The sequence below is a fragment of the Mirounga leonina genome, unplaced genomic scaffold (assembly GCF_011800145.1).
Source record: "Mirounga leonina isolate KUSES-001 unplaced genomic scaffold, KU_Mleo_1.0 Mir_55, whole genome shotgun sequence".
In the NCBI taxonomy this organism is placed as follows: domain Eukaryota; kingdom Metazoa; phylum Chordata; class Mammalia; order Carnivora; family Phocidae; genus Mirounga; species Mirounga leonina.
This window is the reverse complement of record NW_023270816.1, coordinates 2,516,693-2,537,502: the sequence shown is the minus strand read 5'-3', so window position 1 is coordinate 2,537,502 and position 20,810 is coordinate 2,516,693. Positions and strand designations below refer to the sequence as shown.

General features: G+C 44.6%; 1 protein-coding gene across 1 annotated transcript in view; it reads right to left on the bottom strand.

Annotated features, from left to right (window-relative positions):
* Nucleotides 1–20,810, bottom strand: part of LOC118001964 (synaptotagmin-like protein 3) — a 94,366-nt gene that overhangs the window by 67,377 nt on the left and 6,179 nt on the right. Inside the window, exons 3-6 of the mRNA XM_034992173.1 lie at nucleotides 20,293–20,362; nucleotides 12,848–13,039; nucleotides 10,851–11,478; nucleotides 8,630–8,848 (exon numbers count right to left, since the gene is read on the bottom strand). Coding sequence (XP_034848064.1) covers nucleotides 8,630–8,848; nucleotides 10,851–10,960 — 329 coding nt within the window. The 5' untranslated portion in view covers nucleotides 10,961–11,478; nucleotides 12,848–13,039; nucleotides 20,293–20,362. The remainder of the gene's footprint in view (nucleotides 1–8,629; nucleotides 8,849–10,850; nucleotides 11,479–12,847; nucleotides 13,040–20,292; nucleotides 20,363–20,810) is intronic.

Below are 20,810 nucleotides of genomic sequence, written 5' to 3'. Positions count from 1 at the left end.
ATAATGACTGCAAATTATTCCATTCTCATACATTAGCTATTTGCCTTGGTGGATATGAAGTAGGGATTCAGTATTTTATCAAAACATGGGATTAGGACAATGTTGGCACTATCAGTCTGAAATTTCAAAGATTATATTTTTCCAAACTCTGGGAAGTTTTGCTCTAAGCAGGAAACACAACTGCTATAAAACTTGTCTTGAAATGTCATTTGATTTTCAATAAAAATTATTTGACACAATGCAAAAGATCTAGTACATCATTCTGTAATGATATCTTTACATCTAAATCCTAATCTAAAATGTATTTGAGCAACAACAAAAAAATCCCATTTAATAAATTCCAAAATCTTATTTTAACCCTTACTGCTCTGTAGCAATAATTCAAATCTCAACCAGAGAACTAAGAATGTGATAATAAATGCCAAGGTCTGTATATCAATTTGCAACTAGGCACTCTTAAGTTTCTCTCCATTAGCTTCAAGCATAGTACATCAGAGACAGGTGAGCAGCCCAAGAAAGTATCCTCAAATCAACAGGACTGCCTCCCACCATTTGAAACCCTAACTCTAAAATCTCTGTTCTAATTATTTATAAATAGCAAACATTCCTAATGAAACAGAGAGAGAACAACCCAACAAGTATCTGAAACTGAAGAATGAACGATTGCTTATGCTCACAGCCAGTTACAAAGCAAGAGAAAAAGATCGCAGTTTGAAGGGCAAACGTCTTGAGCACCTGTAATTCCTCAGCCGTCTACTTCAGGGAGGATGAGCAGGTTTTCTCTAGACACATGAAATTGGATACTACTGCAAAGTAAATAATTTTGAAGGGAAAAAAAAATCAATGTGAACCTAAGTCATCAAGTTCAATCTTATTTTTTAAAACCAAAGCTAAAGCAAACAAGCAAATATAAAGCTTAGTCTCTCTGACATTTCAACATGGTTGTTACCTTGCACCATTTCATTGTGGAAATTGTCAGTACATGGAGGGGGGAAGGGGACATTAAGCAAAGAAGCAAGGACGCATTTACACCTCTTTCTCTTCTTTCTTTCTCCCAAATCACACTCTTTTGATGGCTCCTACTGAAAACATAGGCCCCCCACAACTAGAAGCAACTTTCAACCAACTTTGTTCTTCCAAGTCCTTTTCGACGACGTGTCTTTGTTTCCTGAGGTCTTTCTGCTGCCTCTCTTTTGCTCTCAATTTCATTTCACCTCCAGCCTTATCACTTCATGCCCAGTTCACTGAGAAGACGTTCCTGCGGATCATTGCCTTTCACCTTCCCCGGCCCCTGACTCCACCCTCCGCAACACTGGCGCACTGTGGTATGGCTTTCTTTTGGCTAAGCTTCTGTGCCCACACCCCATTTCCTGCAGCCCAAGATCCAAGGTCTTCTGAGTGGCTTCTCTCCCTGCAGGCAAGAGAAGGCAGAGATCTAGAAGGGGAGGGATTCAGGAGACCAGGGCTCTAATCTAACTGACTCCCTGGCCTTGGGCTAACTACCTTCTGTCTCTTAGCCTCTTGTTTCCTCACCTATAAAATTGGGATAATAGTCGTCATTGCCCTGTAAGACTGTTTTAAGGTTTAAAGGAAACACGCAAGATAAAAAACTTCTGCACAGCAAAGGAAACAGTCAAGAAAACTAAGAAGCAACCCACGGAATGGGAGAATGTCATTTGCAAATGACATTTCAGATGAAGGGCTGGTATCTAAGATCTATAAAGAACTTCTCAAACTCAACACCCAAAAAACAAATAACCCAGTCAAGAAATGGGCAGAAGACATGAACAGAAACTTCTCCAAAGAAGACATACAAATGGCTTACAGACATGAAAAAATGTTCCACATCACTAGCCATCAGGGAAATCCAAATCAAAACCACAATGAGATACCACCTCACACCAGTTAGAATGGCAAAAATTAACAAGACAGGAAACAAGTGTTGGTGAGGATGTGGAGAAAGGGGAACCCTCTTACATTGTTGGTGGGAATGCAGGCTGGTACAGCCACTCTGGAAAACAGTATGGAGTTTCCTCAAGATGTTAAAAATAGAGCTACCCTATGACCCAGCGACTGCACTACTTGGTATTTACCCCAAAGATACAGATGTAGTGAAAAGAAGGGGCACATGCACCCCAATGTTCATAGCAGCAATGGTCAAACTGTGGAAAGAGCCGAGATGCCCTTCAACAGATGAATGGATAAAGAAGATGTGGTTCATATATACAATGGGCTATTACTCAGCCATCAGAAAGGATGAACACCCATCATTCACATTGACATGGATGGAACTAGAAGGGATTATTCTAAGTGAAATAAGTCAAGCAGAGAAAGACAATTATCACATGGTTTCACTCATGTGTGGAACACAAGGAACAGTGCAGAGGACCACAGGAGAAGGGAAGGAAAACTAAACGGGAAGAAATCAGAGAGGGAGACAAACCCTAAGAGACTCTGGGCTCCGGGAAACAAACTGAGGGTTACAGAAGGGAGGGGGTGGGGGGATGGGGTAACCGGCTGATGGGTATTAAGGAAGGCACATGTGGTGATGAGCACTGGGTGTTATATGCAACTAATGAATCATTGAACACTGCATCAAAAACTAATGTACTATACATTGTACTACATGTACTGTATGTTGTAATATATGTTGGCTAACTGAACATAATAAAAAGAAAGGAAGAGAAAAAGAAAGAAAGAAAGAAACATGCAGTATAAAGAAATGCTAAACGTTCATCCCCATGCTATCTTCTTTCCCTGAGGATGCCCGTCTCCCTCTCTGGTCCTGACCCTCATCCAGAAATACTCCAAACACAGATGTTCTGAAAGTCACCTCGAGCCAGCTCACTCCTCCCTCCTCTGAGCTCCCTGGGACCCTTAGCAGCTCTTTTTTTTCCTTAAGATTTTATTTGTTTATTTGACAGAGAGAGTGAGAGCACAAGTAGGGAGGAGAGGGAGAAGTAGATTCCCTGTTGATCAGGGAGCCCAACGTGGGACTCGATCCCAGGACTCTGGGATCATGACCTGAGCCAAAGACAGACGCTTAACTGACTGGGCCACCCAGGTGTCCCCTTAGCAGCTCTAAGAGGAGACTTGCCTTGAAGCAGAAACCTCAGAGGCCTCCTGCAACCTCGACACAACCCAGAGCCCAGCATGTCCCGCGGGACTTTTGCTCTGATTGCCTCAACCAGTTAGTTGGTTTTGCTTTTTTAAAATCACCATCCTGGGATCGAGTCCTGTGTCGGGCTCCTTGCTCAGTGGGGAGCCTGCTTCTCCCTCTGCCTGCAGCTCCCCCTGCTTGTACTTTCGCTCACTCTCTCTCGCCCATGCTCTCTCTAACAAGTAAATAAATAAAATCTTAAATAAAATAAAATAAAATAAAATCACCATCCTACAGCTTCCCCTTTCCTGATTTAACAAACCTCCTTCCCTCCTCCTTGTCCCACAATGGATCCACTTCTTCCCAAGGACCAAGTCTCAAGCTGACAAAGCTGCAGGAAGAGGAAAGCTTCTGGGATCCACCTCCCGTCCAGGACCCCTGTCCCCCATCAGTTATGACTGTCATATATTCTAAAGTTTTACCAGCCTTCTCTCTAGGATGGGGATCCAGGGTGTACAAAACCAGAGAGAGAACAGAGAACTGCCAAGAAAGGAGGGGGGTGGAGTACGTGTTGTTATAAATTATTTCATTTCGTTCTGTCCCCCATATGATTTCCTGAGGCAATCCTCGTAATGCAATTATCTTCGGTATTTTGAAAAGCATCCTTATTTCACAATAAGGAAGCTAGGGTTTTAGAAATCACACTTTGTGTACTTAGAGGGTAGAGTTACAATGCCCAGGGCATGAGGCCCTCTTGGGTGCAGATTTCAACACAGGCCGCCTTCCCAGCCTCAGCCTCATTCCGCCTCTCATTGTGTTTTTAGTTTACAGTGAACTTTTTGAAGACAAAAAAACGCCAATGTATTTAACCCCTTACCAGGCACTGTTTACCTTTAGACTTCAAATACATACGGATGATTGAAAGGAGGGAAGAAAATCTTAAGACCTTTCTAGATGTTACTGGGAATTGTTACCTCCTCTTTCAAGGGCCCAGGCAGCTCCCAGCAACTCCCTGTCCTTCCCTCTCAAGATAAGAAAAGCCTGAAGGCCTTGAGCCCAGAGCACTAAAAAAAAAAAAAAGCTCTATTTTTAACGTCTTGAGGAATCTCCATACTGTTTTTTGGAGTAGCTGTACCAGCAAAAAAAAAAAAAAAAAAAAATATATATATATATATATATATATATAAATTTTTAAAAATCAAAAAAAAGAAAAAAAGAAAGAAAGAAAGAAAAAGAAAAAAGCAAAGCCTGAAGGACATTGGCCTCAACAAACCAAAGAGACATGAAATGCGTGAAATGTGCAGAGTTAGCTCTGACTGAGTCAGCGTGACTTGGCGAGCGGCTGTCCAAATACAAGGTGCGCTGTTCGGGAGCAAAGAAATCTGGTTGAACAACTTCACTTCTTTCTGGATGAGGGACTGAAATTAAGCCTTGCAAAGGGACAGGAAATTTGAGGACATTAATGTCAGGGGCCCACTAAACACAACCCTCCTGACAAAGGGGGAGAGAAAACCCAGCCGCCGCCCCACACAGTGTGGGTGCCTCTCGGGATCTTTGTCCAGGGCACCCACACATTTACAGCAACACTTAGGAGCTGTTTTCAAATCCCCAAGTCTCTTGATTATTCTCCTAGATTCACACCAGACGAATGTTCCTCCCTTCCTCTAGGTTCTACGATATCCTTGTGTGCACCATCCCCAACAAACAGAAACACCCTCTCTTGTGTTTTCAAGTAATCGATGACCAGCCCATTCTTGCTTTGAAAAGTGGGAGCCTGAGCCAAACAGGCTGTTTATCATTTTCAAAATGGGTCGTTCCAAATACCAATTCTGTGTTAAAATTTAAAAAAAAAACAACACCTCACGACGCCAAAAGATTGAAATATGTGAAGATTCAGTCTGGCACTAATAGAAAGAATACTCATTTCTTTATTTGAGTATCCCATATAAGTCAGCCTACCTCCTTCCCAACAGCCTTATGGAAAGCTGCGCAGGAAGGTGGTGGTGTAGGAAGACCCCGAACAAACCTCCTCCCACGGACACCAGATCTGTAGCTTCATATGGAACAACTCCCTTTGAAGAAGAGCTGAAAACCGGCCGAACTGCCCCTCCACAACAAAGGATGGAAAGACCACACCGAGGTGGGTAGGAGATGCAGAGACACGGTCTCGCAAAAGCCGCCCCCCGCCCCGCCCAGCACAGAGACTCACAGCAGGGAGGGATCTCACAAGGGCAGTTTCTCCCAGAGGAGCGAGGGGATTGTGCCCCCTACCAGGCACCCCAACCCTTGGGACCTGCACCAGAGAGATGCGCCCCCAAAAGGTCTCACTTAGAAAAAACAGTGGGGCTTCCTTAAGTCCAAGAGGGATGTGGTCTCTCTCACATAGAGACCCAGGACAAAAGCAAGTTTGAAAAGCATCTAGACTATATGTGAAGGAGCTTCATTTGCTAATCTTCGAGCATCTGCCAGAGGGGCGGGGGACAGGTGGGACGCTCTCCAGAGATGAGCACAATTTTTGCTCTCTCTCTCCCTGCTAGCGCAGGCAGCGCCCAGAGACAGGGCACTCTCCCACTGCCGTGGGGTGAACGGTCCCGGAGTTCTCCCATTGCCTGGCCGAAGCCAGCGGGCATGTGAGCTGCTCCACGCTCCTGCTGCCAGACTGGGGCTGGAGGCTGCAAGTGGTCACAGCGTTCTCCCACAGCCTTGCTGCTGAGGGGCAAGAACAGACACGGTGCCCTCCTGCAGCCCCACCGAGGCCAGAGGGCACGCACAGCCCAGGCAGTCTCCCAGGGCTTTTCTAAAGCCGGTGGGTGCGCTCCACCCCCTGCGCTCTCCAGCTGCGTCGCAAAGCCAGCAGGTGCATGCAGCCCACACAGAGGGCACCCATTGATCCCCTGGCCCTCGTGGCCAGGGGGCGCTTGTGTTCCTGGGCTCCATGGGACTATAACAATTGCTAAGACAGTTCCTGGCAGCCTACAACCCCCAGCGCCCTGCACAGACGGTAGACTGAAGCACATCCCCAGTCTCCCTGCAAAAAAGGCCTATTTACTTGTCCTGGAGCTTTAGCCTGAGGGGCAGACTTCCTGTTTGCCACACAACCAGGGGTTATGAAGGTGTTCTCAGGGAACACAGGCTGGGAGGCACCACCCTTGCAGCCCTGGCCTTGCTTCAGCTCTGTGGTACCTCCTAGGAAGGAGCTTATACATTGGCTAGAACCCTGAGTTTTGCAACCTCCATCCAAAGGACACCTTTGGATCTCCTGGCCTGGAGGCCAGCAGAGGTTATGATTATGGTCCCACAGGACTGTATCTATTTGCATACTTTAAAAGCTGCTGCCTATGGGTCTGGCTTCCAATCAGCCTGAAACTAGGTTCTAACAGATCCTTCCCTTTGGAACATCAACAGGTCTTGACACACCAATGGAACCCTATCAAGAATAAATCAGGTTGCTTGGGCAATCACAAAAGTTGGAAAGATAACCAAGACCTAGGGCAAGGTTAAGTGACAAGGTTCATCACCCACACAAGGCCACTCCTTTAAGATGGGGAGAGGCTGCTGTTTAGAAACATATAGAAATGAACACAGAGTGGGATGCCTGGGTGGCTCAGTCGGTTAAGTGTCTGCCTTTGGTTCAGGTCATGATCCCAGGATCCTCGGATCAAGTCCTGCACTGGGCTCCTTGCTCAGCAGGGAGCCTGCTTCTCCCTCTGCATGCCACTTCCCCTGCTTATGCTCTCTCTCTCTGACAAATAAATAAATAAAATCTTAAAAAAAAAAAAAAAAAAGAAATGAACACAGAGAGTCAAGCAAAACGAAAACATAGAGAAGTATGTTCCAAATAAAACAACAAGGTAAAAAGCTCAGAAAAATACCTTAATTTCGGGTGCCTGGGTGGCTCAGTTGGTTAAGCGACTGCCTTCGGCTCAGGTCAAGATCCTGGAGTCCCGGGATCGAGTCCCGCATCGGGCTCCCTGCTCGGCGGGGAGTTTGCTTCTCCCTCTGACCCTCCTCCCTCTCATGCTCTCTGTCTCTCATTCTCTCTCTCTCAAATAAATAAATAAAATCTTAAAAAAAAAAATACCTTAATTTCACAGAGATAAGTAATCTGCCTGATAAAGAATTCAAAGCCATGGTCATAAAGATGCTGACCAGACTCAGGGGAAGACCAGATAAACACAGTGAGAACTTCAACAAAGAGATGGAAAACATCAGCAAGTGCCAAACATTAGTCACAGAGCTGAAGCACACACTGGAGGGTTCCCCGGCAGACCAGATGAAGCAGAAGAACAGATCAGCAATCTGGAAGGCAGGGCAGTGGAGCTCACCCAAACAGAGCAGCCAAAAAAGGAAAAAAGAAGTAAAAAAGAAAAATGAAGACAGCCTAACAGACCTATGGGACAACATCAAATGGAATAACAATTCACATTACACGGGCCAACAGGAGAAGAGAGAGAGAAAGGAGCAGAAAATTATTTGAAGAAATAATGGCTGAAAGTTCCCCAACGTGGGGAGAGAAACAGACATCCAGGTCCAGGAAGCCCAGAGAATTCCAAATAAGATGAACCCAAAGAGATCACATCAAGCACATCCTAATTAAATGTCAAAAGTTAAAGATAAAAAGAGACTCTTAAAAGCAACAAGAGAAAAACAACTTGGGACGTGCAAGGAACCCCCAGAAGACAACTGGCAGATTTTTCATCAGAAATTTGCAGCCAGAAGGGGTTGTGGGATGATAAATCCAATCCAAAGTGCTGAAAGGAATAAAGCTTCCAACCAAGAATACCCTACCCGGCAAGGTTATCATTCAAAATTGAAGTACAGATAAAGAGGATGGTAACAAGATCTACTGTGGCGATCACCTTGCAATGTATACAAATATCAAGTCATTATGCCATACATCTGAAATCAATATAATGTCACAGGTCAATTATACCTCAACAAAATATTTTGTAAAAAATAAATAACGCAGGGTGCCTGAGTGGCTCAGTCAGTTAAGCATCTGACTCCTGATTTCAACTCAGGTCATGATTGCAGTCCTGGGATTGAGCCCCACATGGGGCTTCACACTCAGCAGAGAGTCTGCTTGAGATTCTCTCTCTGCCTCTCCCACTGCCCGGTCATGCTCTCTAACTAAATAAGTAAGCCAATAAAATCTTTAAAAACAAATACAGAACACTACACAGGATCACTCTAATATTCCATGTGTTAAAATTCACTTGACTTTCTGAAAGAGATAAATTAAGCTCTAAGGAAACAGGCACCTAGTTATGAAATCCAAATGCATCTTAACTCCTGGGTTAACCCATCCTTAGCCATTATAAACAAACACTTGTAAATTAAAGGGAAAAAAGAACCTTTTTATATAATAAAATTGATTTTTGAATTACTGTAACTTCCGAGTCTAGAAAGGTAGCTTCATATGAAGCCCTCTGTAAACATGCACCAGTTGAACTTGAGCAGCGACAGTGCTTTGTCAGCAGCTCGTCTGGGGCCGGGTCTGCGGGGGCGTGAAGGCCCCAGCCATCTCACCTGTCCTCAAAGCACACGGTGCACTTCCAGGCATCGGTCTTCCTCAGGAACACTCGGCACTCCGAGCACACGCGGTGGCTGCAGCCCTTGCACACGGCCCCCCGGTTCAGCAGAAGCCCCAGCTCACGCTGACAGCGTGCACACGACTTCTCTTTGTACTCCGGGCTCACGCTCTTTGCTCCTTTCCACCGGAGATGCTGCAAGTGAGTCTTCAGTTTCCTGCGGCCCAAAGAGTCAAATGGTAAGTTATGACTGAAAGAAAGGACAGACGCCAGACGTACCCCTACATGGCGAGGGCCCCAACAGTACCACCCCCGGCAGGAGAAGAAACAAGGGGCTTTGGCATCCAACACACCCGGGTAACAACATGGCCGTGTGAACTAGGCATCTCACTCAATCTCTCCAGAAAGAGGCTCAGAGATTTTCTCCACAGTGAAACGGAGATGAGAAAGAGCTCACCTCCCACAGATGCTGGGAGGATTCAATGGCAAAGCCTAAAAAGTGGCCGGCACAGAGGAGTTAGTCTCTAGTTTGGTTCTAGGCTCATCCCTCCATGCCCAAAGGACATCGTCATGGTTAGCAAGGACAGAGAGAGAACAAAACAAAACACACACACGCACACAGAGAAAATGGCATCAATTTTAATATAGAAGGCATGGAAAGATCTATAAAGATATACATGCCTGCTATTGTCATTAAGTTATCCAATAAAATTATTTAACTGATGTTATGCTTTTGCTACTGTTTTTTTAAAAAGACTTTACTTATTTGACAGAAAGAGAGATAGTGAGAGCAGGAACACAAGCAGCGGGGAGTGGGAGAGGGAGAAGCAGTCTCCCTGGCTGAGCAGGGAGCCTGGTGCTGGGCTCAATCCCAGGATCCTGGGATCATGACCTGAGCCGAAGGCAGACGCTTAACAACTGAGCCACCCAGGCGTCCCAGCTACTGTTTTGTTTTGTTTTTTGTTTTTTAATGGGTGGTCAGTTCACTTCCAGTCCCTATTTCCCCGAGATAATAGCCCAAGTGTGCTAAGGGACCTTACACTGGACCCCAAAGAGGTGTTATTAACCAGAACACTCTTGTATGAAATGTCTCTGCTAGCTACTTTTAGAAGAGAGAAGCCAATCCCAAAAAACAAGTGTAGTTCATTCAGTTTGCAGAAATTGCAGGATTGGCTCTACAGTCTGTACCCTCCGGAACAAAACTTCCTGACCACAGCATCCGAGTTACTTTGCTGATATTCAAAATGTTTCTAAATCACCAAAAGGCCTCTAATCATCAGAGACAATTCCATTTTGTTCAGTGTTTTTTATTTTGTAGTGGAAGAAAGTACAAGTACATTTAGGGAGCTTTGGGATAACAGGGAAGGACAGAAAAAAGACACTGTATCTTCCAGTTACCCCGCAAATTTCTCATTCCTCAAGCATTGGGTTGCCCTGAATTTTATTTATTTATATGTGTATTTTTCTTGGCAGACTCTGAAAGAGTTCCGCCGTTAAAAACAAAACAAAATCAAAAGCCTATTCCACGTACTTATTTTCCAGTCTTTGCGTCCTTTACAGACATTGAGAAACAAGGCATCGCCGTTTGTAAGGGTGGATCTGGACCGCTACCAATCGGCAGTTTTGATAATAGCCCTGCTTTATTAAGGGTTAACTCATACCAAACAGTGCGTGCAGCTTCCAGACAGACAAGGAAAGGAACTTCCTATTGACAGATCAGTCAGGGAACAGGCTGAGCAGGTTCATATTTTATACTCCCCTCCCCTCAAAGCCAACTTGGAAGCAAAAGCACACTAAGAAAAAGACAGGAATGGATTGCAGCAGACCTGCTGTTTCTATGCTGCTTTCTCGGCTTTTCTGTGTGCCTTCGGAGACCCCCACCAACAATTTAGGCAAACCTTCGCTGGAGGTCTTTCCCTTGAGGGGTATCGTAGAAGCCTGCAAACCTTCCTTTGAATTAGTCCCACGAAGTAGCAAAGGGACAAGCAGCCCACAATACACCTAGCACAAAAAGGCACTATTCTAAGTCAATGACAAAAGCAGCCTCCCTTCGCCCTTACAGTGGGGAGCTCAGTTAGAGGGCAGGGCTACCTGGCCTCTACCCCTCACGGGGCCACTTGCAGAGGGGACGCCCGAACCCCCCGTGGCCAGCAAGCAGGTGGCAGCAGGCTGCAAGCAGGAAAACCCAGGGACTTGCACGCATGTGGAGGACAGCCTACCGGATCCTTTCCTCCTCGATGTTTTGAACCGCCTGGTCTCGGTACAGAACCTGGAGGATGACCTCGCGTTCCAACTCCTGGAGGGAATTCAGATTGATGTCCCGGGCCATTCCTTCTCTCGTGCAGAGACCTGAGCCGAGTGTCACTCCATGGCCGAGTACCCCTGTGCTGTGGGTGAGCTCAGAGCGCCCAGGAGCAGCCCCAAGTGCTTGAAAGTGCTCCTTCTCCTATATAGTGGCAACGGTTTGGCTTGTGACTCTTTTTTTTTTGTCCTTTTTAACTGTGTCACACTCCTCAGGAGAAGAAAGTTCCAAGAGACTGCCCCTCAGCTGGACTCGTGGCTCCCCGAGCCTCATGCCAACCCGGGGAGCCTTTCCACGGAGCCTTACTGCTGCCTCTGAAGTCCGTCTAACCCCAAAGCATATCTGTTTTCTGAGGTTTTGCCAGAGATTGTTATAAATCAGACCGGCTCCAAGCAGATAATTTCTGCAAAGCAGAAGTGAGCCCCAGTCGGCGGGAACTTAGAAACGGCAGCAGAAGCGTATGGAGGACATTCAGATGCTAACCTTCCCCTCCAATGCCTTCAGGTCAGCAGTTATGGTCATTAAAAGCCCAGCCAGTTGAAAGCCTGTAGAAAGGAACAACAAAATGACCTCATTTTCCTGGCTTGTGCATGTCTGCGGCATCACTTCTGGACACACAAAATGTTCCACACAGACCTTTGCACCTTCTGCCATCGTGATAATGTAAGACTTTAAATTTTATTAAAATTGGCCTTCTCGTGTTTCTAAAAGCCACACTTCTGAACTTGAATTATTCTTGAATTATTCGTATCTCCAGTGATCAGAGAAGCAAAAAGGTCCATGTTTAACGGTTATCATCCTAATGGAAAATACATTAGAAGACTCAATGTGCCCAACACTTAGCTCTTATTTTTACAATTAACTTCAAAACTCAAAAAAAGTAGGAATATCCCACAACCTCTATCTATCAATTATTTATGTTTTTTAATGGTTTTCAAGGATGTCACATGCATGGGGTCTTGTTTCTGTCTAATGCTGGTTGAAAGGTTCTGCATACGTTCCCCCTGCTTTTTTTTCCCCCATTGGAGACACTGGGCTCACATGACCTTCAATTTGTTCCTCCCCCACCCCAACCAAGAAGATGGTGTTGAATTGATAAAACACACTGGCTAGATGCATATCATTGAAAAGCAGAAAGTGTAGATCAAAGCAATATACTTTCTGTAATGCCATTTTTTAATCAAATCTACATGAATTCCTTAGTAATAAGACTTCCTTTCAATGCTTTAGAAGCTAAACTTTTGTTGGGCTTCAATAGAAATCCACATTATATTAATTTATGATCATAACAAATCATTGAATAAGGGGTTAATAGAGCCCTAAGGGATCATCTTCTGTAAGAAAAGAAAGGGTTAAGAATCTCTGCTTAATCTTTGGTAGTCTGGTGAAGCCTGTGTATTTAATGCATAAAATAAAATACATTGAATTACAAAGGAAATCATTTATACTGAAATGTTTTACTATAATAATATCTATGTTCACTGATGCATGAAATAATGAGATCTAGCAGTGATCTAACAACTACTATAATATCAAAGTAATGATGATTATAAGTAATATTTTGAGATATCTACAACATACATCGTGGTATGAAAATATGTGTGATTTCTATTAGTGACAGTTACCAGTCCTGCTAGTTCTACTCTGGTTTGATGCCTGTATTCATAATGGAAAGAAATGCTAATTTTTAGTTAGAGGTAGATAAATAAAGAAGTAATCTTTTCCCAATCCAAGTTCATGGCCCTATAGGCTAAGGACTCATGGCTTAAGGGATTCTAGATTTGTCAGTTGCTCTATTGTGGGACAAAGTTAAAATGCACAGCTCGCCCAAATGCACAGGTTGCATGAAGAGTAGGAAGTCGCAGAGCTCTGAAAGGGGCACTCTTGGCCTCTCGTCTTCAGGGAAGTACTCACCAGTGCCTGTCTTCAAAAGGCTTCCTATCCAGAAGATGGAAAAATGACCAAGCAGCAAGGACTCTGGGCTCTAGCCCAGGCTGGCTGGTAATCACTGTTATGACCAATGCAAAGCCTCAATCCTCCTTGGTCCCCAGTTTCTGGATGAACAGATGGAACTTGCAGATCTCAGTTCCCCGAGGCTCTGAGTCTCTGGAAAACAGGAAAGCAATATGCAATAACGTATCATCAAGTAACAAGTGGTAAGGTGCAAATTGGCCAATATGTCGCCAACTTTATGAGCCTATTTCTTCTAAACTTGCCCCTTGGCTCTTCCTCCTTCTTATTTACCACTGGGCCAAGAACTATACAGTTGCCCCGATTCTCAAGTATTTTCAATGAAGATTTTTGCATTTGGCTCAAAACACTTGATTTGTGTGCACCGAGCTTTCTTTTCACGGGGTTTCTGTGCTCCACCCTCTGGCTCTGGTCATGTGCTACAGGGGTGGAAATGACATTAACAAGGGGACTCATTGGGGGAATCCTGGCACACACAAATGTTTACTCATCCAAGTGGTTGGGTTTTACAGAAATACAGGATTCAGTTATGTAAAAACACTCCTCATACTCTATCAAATTCATGGCTATGGGCCTCCAGTGGGAAGGGTCCTTTTCATGGATGAGAGGGAGCTCATCCTCCCCCCAGTGGCCATTCACTCCTACTTACGGAAAAGTAAAATTTGGGTTGTTTCTTGGATCCATCCATCCATCCATTCAGTAAATATTTACTGAGCACCTTCCAAGTGCCACACACTGTTCAAGTGCTTAGAGCACATGACTTGATTGACTGGTGATTTACACTCTATCCCATGTGTAAGAAGACTATGATGTTGCTTACAATAAAAGCACAGAGAGGACAATTAAAGTCAGAGAGACATCAGCAGTCAGAGTGGAAAGGGGAGATCATTCTACCAGAAATCTGCAGTGAGACATTCACCGTGCTTGAGTATTAGATGTATTTCTGACCTTCCTAGTAGCCAAGGCAAAACCAAACAAAATGAAACAAAACAAAACAAAACAAAAATCAAGGTGATGTATATCATTCTGATAAACTGAAGGAAGATGAGAAGGACCTCCTTCTCATAGGTATAAAGGGCATAGACTGAGAAAACAATCAATTATTTGAGCCATGGTTCAGCAGAAGAAGCAAAATTATGCTTGAGGGATCATTATTATATTGATCTTAAAGCTAAGAAGCTAGAACCAAATCATAATTCACTGAAAGCATTTCAAATAGAGATCAAAACATGGTGCTTCCTGATATTCCAAGGTGATGTTGGCATAAAGCTTAGAAAACCAGAGGATCAGTGTTTGGTATCCATCCCCCTGTGTTTTTTATTCTTGACTTTCAGATATTTGATCCTAGCTTCTGTAAACCTTCAGCCATTCAAGCACTTGGTTAATATTTACTACCAGTAAAGCCTTCTATCATTAGATGGAAATGTACTTTTTCCTTTAACTTGAAGGATCTGCCTCTAGATCCTCTCTAAACAAGGGGTGACTTTTTTAAATGATGCTATTGGTACTGCAGGGAGCATCACGCCAGGGTCATAAATTGGTTCTGTTCATCGGGCATCACCACAGGATCTTTCACAGCAAGATTTCACAGAAACTGAGGAAGACGTTTTCTCTTTGGTGTCCAGGGACCTCCTAGTGTCCCACCTGGCTTGGTGGCTTAGATATTCCATTTACCACATTTGAGCCACGATTGCTTCATCTCATTGGGACTCGCCCAGGATTTTCACGGGGGCAGTACCACACTTACATCTTTAGAAATTTGTGGGGCACTTCTGGTTGTCACAGCGACACAAAATTGTCTTGCATCCCCATGCAAATGTTGACTACCTTACCAGATAATTCGATTAGAAAAAAAATTATAATTATCTGATAAAATGTAACTCTTATATGAACATAGAGTGTATTTTGCAGGATTTTAATATACTCTGAGTTTTCCAGGATGCAACTATTGTGTAGATTGAAGGAAAACTGAACTTTGTTTCACTTAGAACTTTAACAAGAATTGTTTATCATTGCAGAAAGTTGCATTACCAAAGGCAACATTGCTTGTAGTATCTGAAAGACTCCTGCCCTTTGCTGGTTAACAATCTGCATTTGTACATGTCATATTCAACATGACTATTTACATAAACATCTGACAACTTCACTGGGTCTTCTAATGTAGTTTACATGTCCAAGTTCACATTATATGGTAATTATAAATATATATACAGTCCTCTTATTTCTCCTTTTTATCATGATAATTGCATTGTAGTAGAAGTAGTGTGTAGGTAGGTTACAGTATACATGAATTCTGGTTCTGGATAGTAAAAGGTGAACTACAATATATTTCCTATAATGAGTGAGCATGGAGTTTCATAGTTTTAAGGGGAGCCTAGGTGGCTCAGTTGGTTAAGCGTCTGACTCTTGATCTCAGGGCTGTGAGTTAAGCCCCACATTGGGCTCCACGCTGGGCATGGAGCCTACCTAAAAAAAAAAAAGTTTCATAGTTTTAAGAACCACTGAATTAGAAGACCCAATCATTTCTAAGGTCGCTTACAAATTAAGTTATATAATTCTCTTGTTCATGTTTCAACACATTATTGGGTTTGTAGGAGAATGGGGTTTGGGAAAGAGAGAATGGTTGGTTCTCATTGGTTGTTTGGTGTTTTGTGTTTGGGAGCTTCAGTTTATGAATTTGCATATGCAATTTTGGATCTGATCTCCAGGTTGTAGTTGACAGCTCAGAGTTCTTGCAACGCAAAATCTTTGAATTATTTTAGCTGCATTTTTTTCAATCCTCTTCAATCGAAGTTCTGGGGCTCTTTCTGCACTTCATCCCAGTGAGGCTGGCATTTGAATTCTTAGAAGTTTTGTATCAACTGCCAACTTGGACAGTCTACTGTGTGATCCATCTTGCAAATCACTCAAAAACGCTTCACTGAAACTGTTCTTAGCTCACCATCTACTTATCCAAGACAAAGTGCCCCCAGGCCCCTGGCAACAATTTACTTATTTTTAATTTTTTAAAGTTTTGTTGTTGTTTTTTAGTGAACTTCCTAGCCAATAGAGGTTTCTAGGGTGGCAGATGGAGTCAGTGGGCAGCACAGGTCCATGGTGAACACCAAGAAAATCAGAATTTCAACCACTTCCTGGTATTCTCGGGGTACGTACACCTTTACAAATTCCATTCCTAGTCACCTGTAGTAGAAACCATGTTGGAATATTTGTCATATTCTTTGAAACACGGGTAAAACAAATACACTTCTTGCATGGATGTTTTGATTGATGTGATGTTTTGAAGTAGAACATGGAGGTAGTAAAAGAATGACATGAAATCTATGAAAATCGGTTGTGTGTTCCTCGCGTTGTGTTACATATTATTGTCTAGGATGACAGAGTCAGGTGAGAGGTTCACATTTGTAAGCCTCACGAAGTGGGTCACAGGGAGAGCTGCTGGGGGGCAGAGGGGATTGTGCCCACTGGCTTGCACGCTGATGGCTGTCACCCACGGGAGCAGTAGTGACAGGAACTGAGTGGATGGCGAGGAAGAGGGAGAAGGCAACAGGGGGGACAGGGTAGCCTTCATGGCAAAGGTGAGGCCCGCTGAGCCTGGGGGAGGAGGAGAAGCTGATCTGAGGAATGGAAAAGGGGTCTCTCTAGGTGGGGACGGTGTATGTACCAATATGGGGTGGAAATGTGGCATTCTTCCACTAGCATGGGAGCCCAGCTTGTCCACTGCCCATAAACAAGCTCCGAAACACAAACGTAGTCTTCCTGACCCCCCGATCTGGTGTCTTCCTACTTCTGCATCCCCACTTCCCTGTGAGTGCTCCGATGCTCCCGTCGTGAACTCATTCAAGACTATTCCCCAAGCACATCATGCATTTGCTCCTGCTCTTCCCTCTGCCCACCAAAATCTAATCTACTCCTAGGCCCTGAGGGAACAGTCAGGAAAGCAGGTGTGGAGCCTGGCTGTGTGGGGGAGTAGCTCAGCTCTGCCCCTCACTAACTGCTGGGCGAGTTACATAAATTGGTTGGGATTCAATTTCCTTGCCTATCCAGAGAACTACTGCACCTACTTCACAGAGTCGTTGTGAGGATTAACCGTGTTGATACATATCCAGTTCTCAGATCACTATGGCAAGTGTATAGTAAGCAGTTGAAAAATATTAGCTCTAATTGGCAGTAGTGGTAGTAATAGTATCATTATCAATATTAATCTTTCAAGGTCCAGATTTTTTTTTTTAAAGATTTTATTTATTTGACAGAGAGAGACAGTGAGAGAGGGAACACAAGCAGGGGGAGTGGGAGAGGGAGAAGCAGGCTTCCCCCTGAGCAGGGAGCCCGATGCGGGGCTCGATCCCAGGACCCCGGGATCATGACCTGAGCCGAAGGCAGACGCTTAACGACTGAGCCACCCAGGCGCCCCTCAAGGTCCAGATTAATTGCTACCTAATTCAGGCTTTGTCCTTACTTACAATCAAAATTAGTCACTCCTTCTTCATTATAACACTGTTCGTTCTCCTTTGTATACTTCTCTATTGGGACCCTGACTTCATTCTGGCTTGTATTCAAGAGTCCATTCTAGTGGTGACACCGGGATTTAGTGATCCCTCACCACCCAGAAAGTAGGTCCTTAATGGTTGGCGTGTGTTGAGAAATGCAGTGAATGTTGTGACATGTGGGTTTGCTTGCAAAGCAGGAAGCGTGAATTCAAGCAGAGTAGGAAGTCATGATAGTCAGGTGAGCAAGCAAGCACCCAGTTCTGAAAGCTTCAGCGTTTGGGAAACTGAAAAGCACAGGAAAATCTGAGTTATTTTGGAATTTGAGAAGCATGCTCCCAAGTGTTGTTTTAATGATCTCATGCAGAAAGTCACAGCCTCCTAGCTGGAGGGATGAAGTGTCCCAGAGCCATTTTTCAGAGATGCTCTTTATGCAGTCACTGTCCCATTCACCTGGCAGATTCTTAAATTGCATTTATTTTGCCCCAAGGAAAGAAGTCGGGCTCTGTTCTTACCTACAGGGAGCCCCGACCTCCTTTTTCCATTGCACGTTTGTAATTTTGCAGTGCTAACTACCTTTGCTTACAGCACTCCACCTACCAGCCTAATTATATTTAACAATTAAAAAAGAAACCCAATACCACAGCACCATTTTGAAGGAAAAATCTCCCACAGCCGCTTAGAGAAGCCCTCTACACCAAGCTGTCCCACCTCCGCATCGGTTGGGGTACCGGACAGTCTGGGATTGAACCCAATTCCCAGGCTTAGCCATGTGCTCTTGAGCCAGTTGCTTAATCCCTGCGAGCCTTACTTTCCTTCTCTGCCTCCTCGTGCCCTAGAGAAAGCTGTCCCTGCTTCACAGGGTTGACTTGGGAATTCAATACGTCATCCAGGTAGAGACCTAGGGCAATGGCTGGAATGAACGCTTGCAAAATGTTTGGTCTCCTTCTTCGGCCTCACAGCAAAGCTTGACTGGCTTTCAGACCTGCCAAGGGGGCAGCACGAGGACCATGGCCCTGAGGGAGAAAAGCAAGGAGGCCAGGAAAGGAGGCGTTCTCTGTTTGCAGGCAGCAGTCCCCTGTCCTTCCACCCCATCACCTGCTGTCTCCTACCAGCCGGTCATCAGCTCACAGGCGAGAAAGCTTCTGCACCTGACCATGATGCAGGGGACTGGGACAGTGGCAATGTGGCAAATTGCGGGGGCGTGTGTGCATGTGACCAGGACTGTCCATGCTGCTGGGACACTCAAGGGAAACTGCCGAAGGTTCTCAAAGCCTGAAAGCCACAGCCCTGCAATGGGCCACGGCACAGGTCACCTCGGGGGCCACAAGCCTGCTCTGCTCTGACCACAGCGGTTTCCTTGAGAGGCTGCAGCTTGAGGACACAGCCACGCTACCCTGCCTGGGACATAGGCGGGGGGATGGGGGTGTCACGACACCGCCCCTGACGCCACACGTGACAAGGTCATCCCTTTTTGCTCATGTGTGTTCTTTGTGGAAGCCTGTCGCAGCCACAAGGAACACCAGGGCACGTGGCTAAGATAGGAGATGAATACAGAACAGCGCTGGTCTCTGTCGTCCCAACCCCAGCTGTGCTGGGTTCGTTTCTGCCAAGGTGAGGCGAGATGGGTGTCTCTCAATTCTTTGTCTCTCTTGTCATTTAATCAGAGGTGGATTTTCCGGGAAGCTGGTAAAGCTCAAGCTCCGGCCCCACCCTGCTTGCACGGCATGTCCAAGGCACTGTACCTGACGTCGTATTTGTTCTCTTAAAAAAGTCTCCACGAGCTGTATAAATGTCAAGTCCTTAATATATGAAGATGCGTGTATGTGGAAATCTAGAAATCTAGAAGACCTGAAGCCTACCCAACATAAGAGCAAGGGGAATGAGCTTCATCTTGCTACCAAAAACCCCCCAAAAGTGCAGTTTCAGAATCCAAGTTAAACACTGACATCGTGATTTAAGCCATGATTTCTATGGCTTAAACTTGACCTCTTTTTATGGAAGCGTAAAGAAATGAGAATTAAGATTATTACATTGTTAGAGATCCTACTCATAGCGATTGTTATCCTTTTTGTTGGACCAAAAGCAACTATTTATTTAGCACTTACTCTGGGCCAGTCTGACAAGGGCTCTGCGTACATTACCTCAGTCTTCATTACAACATTGTGAAATAAGTACGCCCATTTTACAGATGAGGAGGGCGAGGCTTGGAGAAATCATACTCCAATTCAGGGCTGTTTAACTTCAAAGCCTTATGCTTTATTCAGGCAGAAAAGCTAAGAAGTTAGAATCTCCCATTATCTTGGCTGAATAATCTTTTTCTTACACGGATTCTAACTTCGTAGTAGATCCTTAATATCCAGTGCACATTTTCCCGTCTAATCTCTCCTCTTGCCAAGAAATGCATTTGCAGGTTAAGGAAGCTTAACCGAAAGAAATTTAAATTAGATCCCAACTAACTTACTTTTTTTCCCTTTAATTTAAAAGTATATTTATGTCCCATGTCCAAACTAGAAATTATGGGTGATCAAAACAATCTGAATCTATGAAGTAGATTCAGAGCAAAACAGTAATAAACCGTCACAAATTTACAAGCCACAGAAGCAAGCAAACAAATGCAATAAACCCAATATAAATACAATCAAGACAAACATCACCTTAAAAAAAATTCACACCATATAACTTTTAGATAGTGGTTTTGATTTGATTTGATTTTTAACTAAGTCTCAATGACTTCCTCCATTCCATTTAGATTACATTTTAAATGCATGCTATTCAATAAATTAGAAGTCATCCTCTGTCTAATTTATCCCTGTTTTTGTCTCCCACCTTCTCCAGGTCATTGATTTAGGAAAAGTTACAATCACTGTAATCTCTACCCGCCTCGCCCTCGGAACAACCTACCTGAAAGGCTGGACTCGGATACTCTCCTACCTTTGCATCTGCTTCAAGAGAAGAGACAGGGGCGCCTGTCCTGGAGAGAAGGAAGTCAATTTTTCTTCACCTTGGAACAACTGACGCATTTCTCTTTCCTTCCTGTCAGGCCAGAGCTGAAGCAGCGCACTCTCAGGGCCCGCCCCAGGGCGTCTGCGGCGGTCCCCACATCACCCAGACCCCAGGGGCGAAGCCACCCGAAGCCACACCCCGGGGCTCTTGCAGGCCAACAGTTTACATCTTTAGCTGGAGGACAGACGAAGCTGACGCTCCTGAAACCCTAAACCGTTTCACTCCTACCAAGGAAACCTCAAGAGAGACTACAGGCTTCAAATACTCAAATGTGTTCACCTTTGCAAGGGGTTTCACATTGACCTCAAGTGTGAATGACTAACTACATTTCAAAGAACAGCTGTGAACTGGAGAATAACAAGCCCGGCATCAACTTTTTTTTGGGGGGGGGGGAACGGGGTACATTTTGCTGAAGT